This window comes from Saccopteryx bilineata, chromosome X, assembly GCF_036850765.1.
Source record: "Saccopteryx bilineata isolate mSacBil1 chromosome X, mSacBil1_pri_phased_curated, whole genome shotgun sequence".
Lineage (NCBI taxonomy): Eukaryota > Metazoa > Chordata > Mammalia > Chiroptera > Emballonuridae > Saccopteryx > Saccopteryx bilineata.
In genome coordinates, this window is record NC_089502.1 from 7536578 (window position 1) to 7552483 (window position 15906).

Below are 15906 nucleotides of genomic sequence, written 5' to 3' on the forward strand. Positions count from 1 at the left end.
TTATTTTTTCTTTTTCATATAACTGAAGATTTATGGATTGAATTTTTCACAATAGGCTGGGTGATCTAGTTAGAGTTGGGGCATGTAGTTTCCGAAATCTGTCTGAGGTTCTGCCACCTTCCAGCTCATAAACCCTGGGCAAACTGCTAAAATGCTCACTCTCAGCCCTGGCTGGTTGGCTTAGTGGCAGAGTGTTGGCTTGGTGTGTGGAAGTCCTGGGTTTGATTCCTGGTCAGGGTACACAGTCCACCCCTCTCCCTTCTCTCTCTCTCTTCCCCTTCAGCAGCCATGGCTCAAAGTGTTTGAGGAGGTTGGCCCTGGGCACTGCAAACGGCTTCATGTCCTCGCCTTAGGCATTAAAATGGCTCGGTTGCCAAGCAATGGAGCAACGAGCCCAGATGGGCAGCGCATTGCCCAGTAGAAGGCTTGCCAGGTGGATTCCGGTTGGGGTGCATGCAGAAGTCTGTCTCTGCCTCCCTGTCTCTCAGTTAATAATAATAATAATAATAATAATAATAAAAATGCTCACTCTTAGTTCTCATACCCATAAAATGGACATAAAATACTGTTTCATGGGATATTTTGAGGCTTATAGGAGCTAAATTATGGGTAGTGTAAAATATGCACTGATTAATGTACACTTTTCTTCAAACCTGAAAACAATAAACTTGTGCCCAGATAGATACAGGGATTTAGTAAATATAGTCATTCTAAACATTAAAATATCACAAAATGACATCATGTAATAAACATCTTCATTTACATCAGGCTTCACATTTTCCTAATCAACAAAAACAACTTTTGTGTTCATTTACCTTCATCTTGTCCAACAATAAACTTGTGTGTTTTCAGCAGGTTGGATCTCATTCTGGTTAACTGGTCTAAAAGATCTCTACGTGAAATATCATAAGCATTTCTATATGTCTGAGGTTTCAAATCCTATTTTAAATGAAACAAACATAGGCTTTTAGTATAGAAAAACAGATCTTAACCCTCTTAGAAACGTTAGTAAAAGACTCTGGATTTTTCATTCAATACAATTGTCTATAGCAGAATTTTCCTGGTGGAAGATTTACACTTGCTGGCTTTGTTCTGAACACATTCACGGAGCATTAAAAGCCACCAGGAACATTCTTTTTTAAGTATGTAATTTAACACATCAAATGCTGAGATTTATGCCTGCGGTGGCTTTGCAGACCCACCGTTTATAATCTAGATGTGCTTCTTTGGTACCCTGGAGGTGAACTGCTGGGATCTCTATGCAGGAAGCAACGGATGATCCTGAGAGGAATGCAGTTAGCCCAGCACCTGCAGCTGCACTGCCTTAGGGATTTGCTGCGGCATTGAGCTGAGGCTATGCTCTTCCCAGGATGCCCCCTGCCAGTGACTGAGAATGGTGGGGGTGGTAGGGCCTGGCCACTTCTGCTCAACATAAACTTCCTCTATGGGAAACCTTGATGCCAGAGATCTGCTGAGTTGGTCAAGACTTTGTCCTAGCTACACCAATGTCTGAGACCCTTCATAACCGTTCCTCTCCCAGTGCTAGATCAGCAGTGTAATCTGAAGGCTCTCCCTGCTTACTCCTTTTCACTAGCCCCTTTATCTTTAACAGACATTGCCCCTAAACATACCTTGTAAATTTATTTCTATATTGGCATCTGCTGGCAGGGTAATTCCTACACTGGTTCATCTATAACTATATGGTCCAAAACAGGATTATAATAATTTCAAAACTAAAGTAATATGAGAAGCATAAATGTATCAGACAAGTTCAAACAAATACAAACTATATCATAATTTACCTTGTTTAAGAGCCCTACTTGAAAGCCAGCAAATTCTTTGTTATTCAATTCTGTCAGTTGTGGTGAAGTTTCCCCTATGATTTCTTTCAATAGTTTTCTAAAATTTTTACTGTGAGTCAAGGACACAACACCTCCAGAATGATTTTTCACTTTAATTCCAATTTCCTGGGGAGGTTTCTTCCCCACTGATGCTAGAATTCGTTCTGACTCTAGTTTGGTCTAAAATGAAAGTACACAGTATATTATAAAAAAATCTATACTATCACTATCATTTTTACTAATTAAGAAAGATAATACTTTAAAAACCCCACAGAACAATTTTCAATTGCAAATCACAGAAAAATGGGTAATTAAACATTTTCCTGTGCTTCTCTGTATTACCACAGCAAATGGGGCAGGGGGGCTAGGAAGACAAATAACTTAATACATTTAAAATCTTGTCTTGTTTCAAAATTATGATTGGATGGTGGAAGGAATGAAAACCATGGATAACAGTTACATTCATAGACAATTAAAATCACATTTTGTTACTGTAAAATCTAGTCTACATATTCATTTTGGATCCAGACATAAAAGTGTATGTAAGACTCCATATATATAAATGTAAGCTAGGGCTAAAATTCAGACTACATAGATTGGTATTATATCTGAAAAAAATCAAAGTGTTTATTTCTAACTTTGAACCATCTCGAAAATTAATGCTTAATTTAACAAATATTACTAATTAATAATTTGTAAAATGCTCAATGTTTATTACTGATCTGCAACAACAAAAACGTCTTCTTACTAAACACTAGTATAACATTTTGATAAATAATGCTTGCAAATATATTGTAACATATATGGGGCATATTTTGTGATTTACATACATCTGAGATAATTCAAGAAACACTGGTGACATAGTTATTAAATTAGTAATTGTAACTATTTAAAATTAGAAATGATATTTTCTTTTTCTAGAAAAGATAAAATTCCACCAATGTCCAGAAACCTCAAAATAATTTTGAATTTCTTTGTGGTTTGCTTAGAGATATTCATTAATTTTCCTTACTTATTGGAATTAAGTTTATTTTTTTTAAAAAAAAATTAAGTCGTAAAATAAGGGATGAAAGCAAATGAAGGGTCTGTTTCTATAAATGGTCCTGAAAGCTCATATTTATAAAACTATACAAGCAATGCATCACAGAAGGTCCCAGAACTTGTATGAGTTTCAAATCTGTTCACTATTCTTCCTTGTGGCCACACCCCACTGACACAGCCTTAAAGGCCTAAGGTAAACATCAAATAAAAATATATAAACCAGTAGATCACTAATAAATAAATAACCCCCAAAAAACATTAATGACAAAAATATGTCAGCAGAGAGGAAAAGAGGTTAAGGGGACACTTGACAGACCAGAATCTGGGTTGGCCTTTCCTTTCTTTGCATTTCTGGCCACACTGGACTGGTGGGAGCTGGCAAACTGCAGGGCACACTTAAGTTTTGTTTGCCAGTTCTTAACAAGGTGTGTCAGCATCCCAAAGTGCGAAGGCGTTGGGGTCTTTATAAAACCTGTCACTTTTTTGCATATTACTCTCTGATTTTTAAAGGCCTAACTTCTAGACATATCCAACTTGAAGCACTGTAAATCAAGGCAAATGCTACTATTGTTCCCTACCTGGGAGTACTTCTGTGTATAGGAAAGTAAAGCTGCTGCATGATTCTGTCATATAACATAATACATTTGTATGGCAGTAAAGCTCTAAGTCAGTAGTTCTTAAACATTTCCACCCTGCAAGAATGGGCTAGGTAAAGGTGAGAAGTATGGTAAGTAGGGGTGAGTGGAGGATGAGGTACTAATAGAGAGGGGCAGGCAAGGGACAAGGTGGAAAATGGTAAATGAGGTGTGGGTATAAAGGAACAGATGGAGGGCATGAAGAGAGGAGACTGAACTCCACTCCTCAGGTCCCCTTAGGGCCTATCACCCTCTGGTATGAGGAACGCTGGTTTTATCTCCCCCTCTTCCAGAAAAAGCATAGGGATATTTATTGCCTAAAACTAATTTCAGGAAAGTCATTTAATCACACCATGCCTCAATGTTCTGACCTAATAAAGGGGTGCTCTAGCCCAATGTGATTTGAGGAAAAACTAGGTTGAGGACAAACAAAATGTGACCCATAAAATAATTCTGTTCAGCCTCTGCCCCTCTTAGGCCACAAAATATCAGCCAGCTTAGGGGTAGGACAAACTGGCAAGCAAAAAGAGAAATGGCACAGCCTCAGATGATGCTGAAAGACCCTTAACTGCAGTTTGATGGTGAAGCCAGAAGCCATAGAGAATCACATTAGTAGTAATCCATAAAGTGTAGAAATATACACACATTTAATCTGAAAAATTACAATTACACTGGAGAATAAGGAAATGCACTTCTGAGGGCAAAGGATTTTTGTTTTTTGTTTGTTTGTTTTTACCAATACTACCTGTTGGCTGAGTTTTTTAAGGTAAGAGATAACACTGTAACTAAGTCCACAATCTAAATTATCTGATATCAGATTTGGAGCTCCCATCATCCTTAGTGCTTTCTTTAATGGCTATAAGGAAACAAAATACACAACAGTAAGAATAGAATAAATCTTAAAATACTCAAAGTTCAGTTATAAGGGGCAAAAGGACATGATTCATTTCTTAGAAGTCAAGATGCTGCACATAAAACCAAACATGGAACATTAAAAAGTGGCCATGAAAATAGCAGAGAAGTAAAGAGCAGAAAGTAAAAAAAAATAAAAATCAGAACAGAGTGGGATAAGAAGAGCAAGTAACAACATATTCAAACAGGTAAATTGCTTTCAGTCTTAATCCCGAAGTCATAAAATTATTTCATATTGCAATTCATTGTACACCCCACTCCTGCCATGGGATATATACTGCCATGGTATATACGAGCACACCCCCATTTCTCTTCCCAGTGACACCAGACACCATGGTTCTGCCTTTTCACCTCTAGAAACGTTAGTTAAAATTTACTACATCCACCTCTGAAATGATTTTGATAACTCTTGATTTAGATTATGTGACCAGTTCAAAATCATCATGAATATGTATCTCAAATTTTAAGATCCAAATGAGGTCAACTGATCTTTTCCTCCATTTGGATCTGGCCCTTGCACCAATGCCTCTACTTCATGCTGTGTCTAAGACACATTTACAAGGCAATAAATAAATATGTCTTCAGAAGGAAACTCTATATTGAGAATTTCTAGAGTTAAAAAGGGAAGTTGATATAACATATGAATCTAGACCTATTCTTCTTAAGTTCCAAAATTTCAATTTCACAAGATTAATTTTAATAAAAGAAATACAGATGTGTTTTATAAAAATAACCATGGCAGTTAAAGGAAATTAAAGAAACAAAACAGTTCTTTTTGTGCCACTCTGATATCTCCAAGTTCTTATACATAACTTGAGAAGACAATGGTGACACAAATATTTGTAAATAAAAAAACAATATTTCAGGGGTAAAGTTTTTGTTTCCTTGACATTTCTTCTGACAAGAATCATCATTGATACAGTTAATACAAATATACAGATAAATACATACTAATAGGTAATATGGAGGCAGAGTTTTTAAGTAGCTGTCAAAAGCCTGTTGCCACTTCAGATTTAGCTTAAGCTTGTAAATTTTAAACAAGTCATCTGTAAGAGAAAATAAAATAAAATATTATATTATTCCAATTTCAAAGACTAAGATCTAAATCAAGCAATCCACACCTGTGATATCATTTCTGAGAAATCTCAAGTTTTAATTATATTAGATTAATTTTTCATTGGAATTTATTTATCTTTTGGGGGGGGTACTATTTGCCAAAATTATATATAGTAATTTTCTAGAAAATAAAATAAATTCTCTTGGCCTGACCTGTGGTGGCACAGTGGATAAAGCGTCGACCTGGAAATGCTGAGGTCACCGGTTCGAAACCCTGGGCTTACCTGGTCAAGGCACATATGGGAGTTGATGCTTCCAGCTCCTCCCCCCTTCTCTCTGTCTCTCTCTCCTCTCTCTCCCTCTCTGTCTCTCTCTCTCCCTCTCTCTCTCCTCTCTAAAAATGAATAAATAAATAAAATAAAAAATATTAAAAAAATAAATTCTCAAGTTATAAATTCTCTTTTGTCTATGAAACTACATAAAATATATTACATATTGGTAACTCTACTGAAGCAATTTCTACCTGACAGAGAATCCATAGGCATTGCTTGATGGAATATTCCATTTAAAATAGAGGATGTGAGAAACAAGAACCAAACTGAACTCATAGATACAGAGAACAGATTGCTGGTTGCCAGAGGTGGGGGTGGGATGGGGCAGTGGGCAAGATAAGTGAAGGTGGTCAAATCGTGCAAACTCCCAGTTACAAATAAGTCATGCAGGTCTCATGTACTGCACAGTGACAACAATTAATAATACCGTATTGCATATCTGAAAATATACATATCAAAGAGACTACATCTTAAAAGTTCTCATCTTTAAGAAACAAATTTATAACAATGTAGGGTGATTGATGTTAACTAAACTTATACTGGTGGTCATTTCACAATATATACAAATAACATAATTTTGTTGTACACTTGAAACTAATACAATGTTGTATATCAATTATATTTTATTCATTAATAAATAAATAAATAAATAAATAGTGTTATGCTTTTTTGCTGAAAGGATAAGGTAAGAGACTTTAGAATGCATATGAGAACAAAAGCTAAACCTCTAATTTCTAGGTAATGATGGCAACTTCTAAATTATGTTTTGGATTCTCTACAATCAGATTATACTTTGTTAGCCATATTTTTCCCCTTTTCATTTCTTTGATTTCAGTGGTCAGGCATTTTAGGCCCAAAATTGACTTTCTCACATATTAGTTCACAAGTGGGTATCAAATGGGAGGGGTGGTGGAGGTGGGCAAAAAAGGTGAAAGGAATAAGAAGTACAAAGTGGTAGTTCCAGAGTACACACAGGGATGTAAAGTACAGCATGGGGAGTATATTGAAGTATATTATAATAATAATATATGTATATATATAATATATGGTGTCAGATGGATACTAGATTTATCAGGATGATCAGTTAGTAAGTTATATAGTGTCTAATCACTGGGCTGTACACTTGAAGCTAATATAATATTTTATGTCAGCTGTAATTAAAAAATAAAAAATGAGTTACAAGAATGGGTGATGACACTAGTAAAAGCAAATAGAGATGCTAGGTTGAAGTCTAAGTTCTGCACAACTAAACATGTTTCTTGAATACTATGTTCATTAATACAACTAAAGGTATTTTCCTTTAACAACCAAATACCCAAACTTTTCACACTTAAATGTAATTATTTTAATAATCTAAATCAGGGGTCCCCAAACTACGGCCCGTGGGCCACATGCGGCCCCCTGAGGCCATTTATCCGGCCCTCGCAGCACTTCCGGAAGGGGCACCTCTTTCATTGGTGGTCAGTGAGAGGAGCATAATTCCCATTGAAATACTGATCATTTTGTTGATTTAAATTTACTTGTTCTTTATTTTAAATATTGTATTTGTTCCCATTTTGTTTTTTACTTTAAAATAAGATATGTGCAGTGTGCATAGGGATTTGTTCATAGTTTTTTTTTTTATAGTCTGGCCCTCCAACGGCCTGAGGGACAGTGAACTGGCCCCCTGTGTAAAAAGTTTGGGGACCCCTGATCTAAATGCATTATATATATATCACATAAAAATTTCCAAAGCCTCTCATTATTTTCTTCCAAGGGCAAACTTTTTTTTCTAATATAATAATTCAAAATTGGTATCCCCAGACAGCAACATGAACCTGCTACTCTTACTATAAATACCAAAGACATTATAAATGCATCTTCTATTTTGTTTCTTCAGGTTTTATTGTCTCTTATTCAAAAATAAATGCTTTTACTTCCAATGATAAGACCATTCTTAAGGTATATGCATAATTTCTCTAAAAATAGGGTTGTTTTTTGAAATTCAAAATTACTTCAAGTTAAGAAAAGCAACTGCATGTTTTCTTCCTTTTACAGCTATAATAAATTATTTACTTCTGCTGAATTTAACTTAAATGAATTAACGAAGTCATAAAATGTAAGCTTTTTCTTCTTTTGGAACAGGGTAGAAAGAATAAAGAAAAAAGGTCGGAAAAGACTGCTTGCTCATTGTAGCACGCATGTCTTTAAGACCATTCATATCTTGCCTGACCAGGTGGTGGCGCGGTGGATGAAGCGTCGGACTAGGATGTGGAGGACCCAGGTTCGAGACCCCAAGGTCGCCAGCTTAAGCCCAAGGTCACTGGCTTGAGCAAGTGGTCAATGGGTCTGCTGTAGCCCCCCCCCCCCATCCCGGACAAGGCACATATGAGAAATCAATCAATGAACACCTAAGGAACCGCAATGAAGAATTGATGTTTCTCATCTCTCTCCCTTCCTGTCTGTCTGTCCTTATCTGTCCCTCTCACTGACTACTCTCTGTCTCTCCCACAAGAAAAAAACAAAAACAAACAAAAACAACCCCCAGAAAACTATTCACATCTTGACAGAAATGAATGATAAAGAGACCATGTAATATAATGTTATACTGTGTCTTTATGTAAAGTCTGTTGGGAATTAGGCAGATTTTGCAAACTAACAAATTTAAATACCATAGACTGGAGAGACATTTGGATATAAATAAGTTTGATAATGAAAGTCAATAGTAGTCTTAATATTTCTAACAATGCTGTTTGCAATGAGTCTACCCAGGAGCCAATTTAGTCTAATTACTTCTTGTCAGATTTTTTTGAAACAGGTGGGAGGAAGAAAAAATTTTTGACAGTCTAAATTAAGGGTAGAGAACTATTAGGATGACAGTGCTTTAGTCACTATCTCTGTAGCTCAGAAAATGATTTCCATGGTAGTAAATTTCCATTCACATGGAGTATCTAGAAGGGAATAGTAAAGATGTCATAAACAGCTACTCAACATTTGAAAGACAAGAAAGTGTAGAACAAGATAAAAATGATATCGCCATCACCTCAAAAACTACTGACATTTCCTCTTTCAGCTCCTTTCTCTCCATTCACTGCTTCAAAAGGGAGGAAGACATGGGTTTGAGTCCAAACTCAGCCACATAATTAGCTGAGTGAGCTTGGAGAAATTCACATTTTGTGTCTCCATTGCATCTATAAAATCGGTTTAATGATAACTGCCTTACCACACAAGATTGTTCCAGAACTAGATTGTGTACATGAAAGCACTTGTGTAAAATTTAAAAAAAAATGGTAAAAGTTGTAAAGGACTAAATATATAGTGATTAACACACATCAAAGTATCTTCCCTCCGTTATTATTCTCCTTTGCTCCTCCTGGTCTCAATTTGGAACTCTAGTTCTTGATGTAAAACAAACAAACAAACTAAAAACAGGTGAGGCCCTGTCCCGGTTGCTCAGTGGATAGAGCATTGTCTCAGCGTGCTGAGGTAACAGATTCAGTCCTTGGTCAGGGTACCAATGAGAAGCAATCAGTGAGTGCACAACTAAATGGAACAACTCAGTGGAACAGTGAGTTGATGTTCCCCCCTTTCCTGCCCTCCCTTCCTCTCTCTCTCAAATCAATAAAAAAAATTTAAAAAGAGCAAATTGAATGCATATATTTAAGAAAAGTTGCCACAAATGCCTTAAGTTCTTTAGATATTGATCCTGAACAACAACAAACAATTTCCTAAATGAGAGTCTTCTTGCCAACTATGATAATCTGGTTACTGCTCTACTACCATGATTCTTGTGATAATTCATCGAGCCAGTTAAGCATCATATGTCTAATCAGGTAAGTTTCAGTACATCAATAATTAACCCTTTAACTACCTTTGATGAAAATGTGAAACTGATAACGAGGCAAGGTTCACCTTCATGTACAGCTATTGTGCTATATATACAGTAACACAGTTCCCAGGCATTATGAAGTGTATGTGACTTAATTTGCCTTTTTATCAAGTGCCCTGCCCACTAACACTGCAAAATCATCCTATGCCTTTACATTATACCTTTAGTATGAACTAGTGCTTTCAGGAACTACTAAGATAACATAGTTATTAATAATAACAACAGTAATAACAACACTAATTGCATTATTGAGCACTTACTATTTGCCAGGTGAGTTCTGTGCAATTCACTGTATTCTTTTATCCCAACTAAACTCAAGGTAGGACTATCACTATTCTCATTTTACAGATGAAATAACAGAGAGATTAATATCTTTTTTTTTCTGAGTGGGGTAGGGAGAAGGAACAAAAATGAGAAGTATCAGCTCGCAGTTGCGGCACTTCAGTTGTTCATTGACTGCTTCTCATACATTGCTTGACCAGAGGGCTCCAGCCAAGCCAGTGACCCTTTGTTCAAGCCAGCGAGCTTTGGGCTCAAGCCAGTGACCACAGAATCATGTCTCTGATCCCACGCTCAAGCTGGTGGCCCTGCACTCAAGCTGCTGAACCCACGCTCAAGCCAGTGACTCGGAGTTTTGTACCTGGGACCTCAGGGTCCCAAGTTGATGCTCTAATCACTGTGCCACCACCAGTCAGGCAAGGTTACATATCTTATCCAAGGTCATAAAGCTGGCAAACAGCAGAACCAGGATTCATACAGGGTAGCTATGCCGTTCCATACTCTTAAGCACTATGGAAGAAGCTACACAACCCAGAAATTGAAGTAACAGTGGAAATGTAAGGAGTGTCTTCAGAACCTCACTGTGAAACCCAAGTTTGGGATTCATGGGCATAAGAATCTCCAGCCTCAGAAGTGTGAAGAACACTATGCTTCTTAGATGATACAGGTTATAGAATGCCTAAAAATAGATATTTGAAGCCAAAGGGCAGAATGGGAACTGAGTCAAGGATGGAATGACCCTGAAATGAATATGTAGGGTTAGTGAAGTAGGAAGAATCAAAGATGCCTCTGGGGCTTCTGGTTTGGAATATTTGTAAAGGGATTATAACCCAGGCAGGGTTGTATTCTCAGTGTTGTAGGTTAAAGAGTACCAGGAACAAATGCCACACATGTCTCTCTGGTGTTAGAAGGCAAATCAAAGAGATGGGGAAGTTGGCATTTTGAGAATAGAGTGATACAGACTAATAGGTAACCAGGAAGACAGTGTCAAGATTTGATCTTACACAGTATTAGGGAGTCTGGGAATGTGGCAACTTAGGCATAGAAGGTTTGAGGCAAAGAAAGAACTGAATGCTTTCTCTTGACCATTATGCCATGGTCACATCTGACTTCTATTGTCTGTAAAACCAGCAAAGACCAATTTTAGAGGATGGGTCTTGTTATTATAAAGTGCTATATATCTCAATTTCTGATGGGAGACCAACTACTCTAGTTAGGGGAATTTTCATATACTAATTTTGAAGGCAGGTTGACTTTATATCAAAGATGGTTATAAAGAAATTTCCCATTTTCTTGCAGTATTGAGGTCACCTCCACCCCTATGGGGTCAGTGGAGACCGTATGGGAAAAAATAACGAGGGGCTCTTACTTCTCTCAGACATGGAAGTATCATTCTAGTGAGAATCCAGAACTCTTATCCCCACACAGTGATAATAAGGAGCTATTTCTTTTTTTGGGTGTCAACAGAAGCTATGTGGTGATACTGGACTTCTACCCCTGGGCACTAATAAGGTAGTACCTCAAAATCTCTGACAGAAGAGTGTGAGAGGAAGCAAGCTAAAACAGAAGGTTTAAATAATATCCAGAGACTCATAAAACTGAAAATGTTCAGATTTCAACTGAAAATCACTCATCATACCAGGAACCAGGAAGATCTCAAAACAAATTCAAAATAACAATCAAGAGACACCAATACCAAAATGACAAAGATGTTAAAATTTTCAATAAAGGTTTAAAGGACCCATGATAATAAAACATATTTCAATAACCAATTAGAGACATACTTGAAACAAACGAAAAAATAGCTTCAGCAAAGAAATAGAAAGTGAGAAGTAGAAGATATAAAGAAGAAATAAATAGAAATCTTAGAACTGAAAAACACAGTAACCCAAATAAAAAGCTCAATGGGTGGGCTCAAAAGAAGAATGGAGGGAACTAGAAAACAGAACAATAGAAATCACCCAATATGAATAACAGAAAATAGGCCTCCCTAAAAAATGACCAGATGTACAATTTGCAAATTTCCCCATTCCATTGGTTGCCTTGTTGTTCTATTGATTATACCCTTTGATGTACAAAAGTTTTTAAATTTGATGTTTTGCTTCTGTTGTCTGTGCTTTTGGTGTCATGCTATCTTTTTTTTTTTAAGTGAGAGAGACAAAGACAGAGTGAGAGACATAAAAGGACAGATAGGAACGGAGAGAGATGAGAAGCAACAATTCTTCGTTGCGGCACCTTAATTGTTCATTTACTGCTTTCTCATATGTGCTTTGACTGGGGGACTGCAGCTGAGCCAGTGACCTTGGGCTCAAGCCAGTGACTTTGAGCTTCAAGTCAGCGACCTTTGGGCTTAAGCCGGTTACTTTGTGCTCAAGCTGGTCAGCCCAAGCTCAAGCCAGATGAGCCCATGCTCAAGCCAGCAATCTTGGGGCTTTGATCCTGGGTTCTCAGCACCCAGGCCGATGCTCCATCCACTGTGCCACTGCTTGGTCAGGCTCTATCTTTATTTATTACAACTGCATGTGAATATACAATTATCTCAAAATAAAATGTGTACTTAAAATAGAAAAATAATATACTTAAAATAGAAAAATAATATACTATTTACAGTCTAAGATTATCTAATCTAATATTTCACTGTATAATTGTGAAAACTGAGGTCAAAAGGTATATTTAAGAGAAAAGAGTAAGTAAATCCACAAAATACAGGTAGTTTTTGTTGGCAGTCTTATTAATCTCAGAGACATAACCTATATTTTGTTTCAGTGATAATCCTTTTAGAGGATACTGTTAGATTAGTCTAAGAACTAAAGTAGATAGGCTATACAGAACAATCATGCTTATTTATTTACTTATTTATTTTTAAGTGAGAAGAGGAGAGATAGTGAGACAGACTCCTGCATGTGCCCTGACCCAACCAGGATCCACCTGGCAATCCGTCTAGGGCCTGATGCTCAAATCAATCAAGCTATTTTTAGCACCTGAGGCTGACACTCAGACCAACTGAGCTATCCTCAGTGCCTGGGACCTATAATTGAACCCAGGATGTCCATATGCTGGTCTGACACTCCATCCACTGAGCCAACTGGCCAAGGCCTGCTAATATATTTACGATGACCCACTCTTAGCCTTAACTTGAAACATCCAAATGGATTTTTCAGTACATTTAATACATAGTATTTATAGCACTAAAAATATTGTTTTTTAAATAATTTTTATTTTTCAATTACAATTGACATTATAATATTATATTAGTTTCAGGTGTACAACATAGTCATTAGAAATTTATAAACTTATAAAGTGATCACCCCGATAAGTCTAGTACTCATCTGACACCATATATAACTCTTACAATATTACTGACTAGATTCCCTATGCTCTACTTTACATCGAATCTGTACTTCCTGATTCTTCTACTTTTTTCATCCAGTCCTCTGAAAACCATCAAAAAGTTCTCTATATCTGTGAGTTTGCTTCTTTTTTGTTTATTTTGTGGTGTTAGAGTCCAATATATGTGAAATTATGTATCTGTCTATCTCTGACTTATTTCACTAATAATAGAAAATATTATGCTTTTAATGACTACATTAAAACTCAGTAAAGTTTTGGTTTTCTGCAAAAGTTAAGAAACTCCACTAAATAAAAATACTTACAACTTTACAAGTAGAAGAATACCATGTGGTATTATATTACTCTAAACAGATGTGGCTCTTTAAATGAGAAAAAAAATCTCAGCTTCTGGAGTTGTTTCTTTTAGAATATTGCCATGGAAACCATAGCTTCTACAACTACAGTTATTGCAGAATTTACTCTCATATCTATTACCATAACTCACTACCCTGCCTAAAACAGATGCTCAGGAGCATTGAATCTTCATTTATGGAGGAACAAGTGTGAGCCAATACCCTCATAGAAGCCCTGTTTTCTGAAGAAAACTATCAGATCTTTGGAGCATTAATCCCAATCAATGATATTTTTTTGGCCCAAACTAGTCTATGTAAAAGGCAAGTGCACTTAAAACTGGGGGTTGGGGAGAAGAGGTGACAGCATTGAATCTTGCAACCTAAAGAACAGCAAAAGAATCACACACCAGGGGTTAACTGTCTCTTCTATTTGATGTAAAACAATAAGAAGAAAACAAAACAGAAAACAGTATGAAAATTCTACCCATTCAAATCAGTTTTTGGACTTCTATAAATCCAGACATCAATTACTCTAACTATATTTAAAGTGCTTAGCCCATAATGTATTTTGTTTGGTTGTTTTTGTAGTATTTTAAAGGTTAAAAAGGACATACTTTACCTACCTAAAAGAGGGAGTAAAACTGGGTAGTTGTACGGCATCACAAAGAGGTTTACACAAGTTAAAGTTGTACTGGCTTTTAAATAACCAAATGGACATCCAAGTTCATTGTACTTTCCACTGCTTGTAACAAACACCTGAGAATAACATGAAGTGATATACAGTTATGACAATAAGGATTTTATATAAAACCAAACTCACAGCAACATTCCATAGCCATATCTATGGTAAAATTTAATTATAATTTAAAAATAAAAACAGTGCTTCTAGACTATGGCTATGTCAAATATATCATATCAAATAAAATGTTCAGACTGCAATTCTTTTATAACTCATATAAAGAAATGAAACTGTACTTATGCAATAGCCATTCAGCATGCAGTCTACATCAACAATACTCAAATATTTACTTGGTTAGCACAATGGAAAATAAAACTGAAATAGCATTAAGGGATACCAGCCATTAAAACAAATTGACTTCTCAAAAGAAGTGATGAGCAGAGTAAAGACTTTTAGAAAAATGGAACATGTCCCCTTGCTTAAAGCAAGCAATTATAAAAACACAACCTTTTTAAAGGATTATGCTAACATTCTTCATGTGTGCTACTATTAAATCTTGCTCTACTTCCCTTTGATGCCTCATTCCCTTACTCACCACTCATTTTTCATCCTATAAGTATTCCTTTTATTTTTATTTTTTTAGATTTTATTTATTCATTTTTAGACAGAGGGAGAGTGAGAGAGGAAAGAGATAGAACAGGGGGAGGAGCAGGAAGCATCAACTCCCATATGTGCCCTGGCCAGGCAAGCCTGGGGTTTCAAACCGGTGACCTCAGCATTCCAGGTTGACAGTTTATCCATTGTGCCACCACAGATCAGGCTCATCCTGTAAGTACTGAATAGCCAGGCACTGGTGCTAATTATTTGAGGCAGCAAGGAGATACTTTGGTTCATTTGAAAGTCATTTATATGTAAATTACACTGGTAGAGCAAGCACTCAATAATGATTAAAACATTCATCCTTATTCCATATGACTATCATCTTATTCCTTATTGATATTCTTGATTTGACATATAGTATATTTCCAGGTCCTGTATACTCGATCTGCTGTGCTGGAACCCTCTAGCTACCATGTTTTTTCTCTGTGTTTGAGCCCTTCAACAGGACCATTTAAGACAAGTTAAACCCTGATGGAGAACAGGATCCATTTACCTTTCTAATTCTTGGTACTAGCAATATCACCTATCAGTTTACTAAATTCTTGCTACATTTAGTTATAGATAAGTATAAATCCTTCCTAAGTGATTTATAATTCCACAAAACAATGAGTTGTGCTAAAACATGACTCATATAAAATTCATGACTTTGTTCTTCTTTCACTTCCTTTTCCTCTCTTCCCTCACTTCCTTCTTACTTTCCTTATTTTCCATAATCCCTTGAGCCCCTTGAGTTTTTCCAAATTCCTTATCAACTGCAGATTCATAGAATTTAGTGGTTTGAAGCATTCATCAGAGACCATCTAGTTTAGAAAAATTAAGTGTCTGGTTCAAGACCACATAGTTGGTGGCAGAACTAGGATTCAAATTCAGTCTCCATTTCAATTTTGTCAAATTTCTTGGCTCCTCATTCATCTTATCCT

At 36.3% G+C, this 15906-nt stretch overlaps 1 protein-coding gene across 3 annotated transcripts in view; it reads right to left on the reverse strand.

Annotated features, from left to right (window-relative positions):
- LOC136316972 (integrator complex subunit 6-like) overlaps positions 1 to 15906 on the reverse strand; it is a 482266-nt gene that overhangs the window by 14281 nt on the left and 452079 nt on the right. For 2 of the 3 annotated variants that reach the window (XM_066249385.1, XM_066249386.1), the window contains exons 10-13: positions 14271 to 14403; positions 5381 to 5475; positions 1803 to 2021; positions 816 to 939 (exon numbers count right to left, since the gene is read on the reverse strand). In XM_066249385.1, coding sequence (XP_066105482.1) covers positions 816 to 939; positions 1803 to 2021; positions 5381 to 5475; positions 14271 to 14403 — 571 coding nt within the window. Of the gene's footprint in view, positions 1 to 815; positions 940 to 1802; positions 2022 to 4262; positions 4374 to 5380; positions 5476 to 14270; positions 14404 to 15906 lie in introns of all 3 variants that reach the window. The other variant, XM_066249384.1, reaches the window with a different exon arrangement.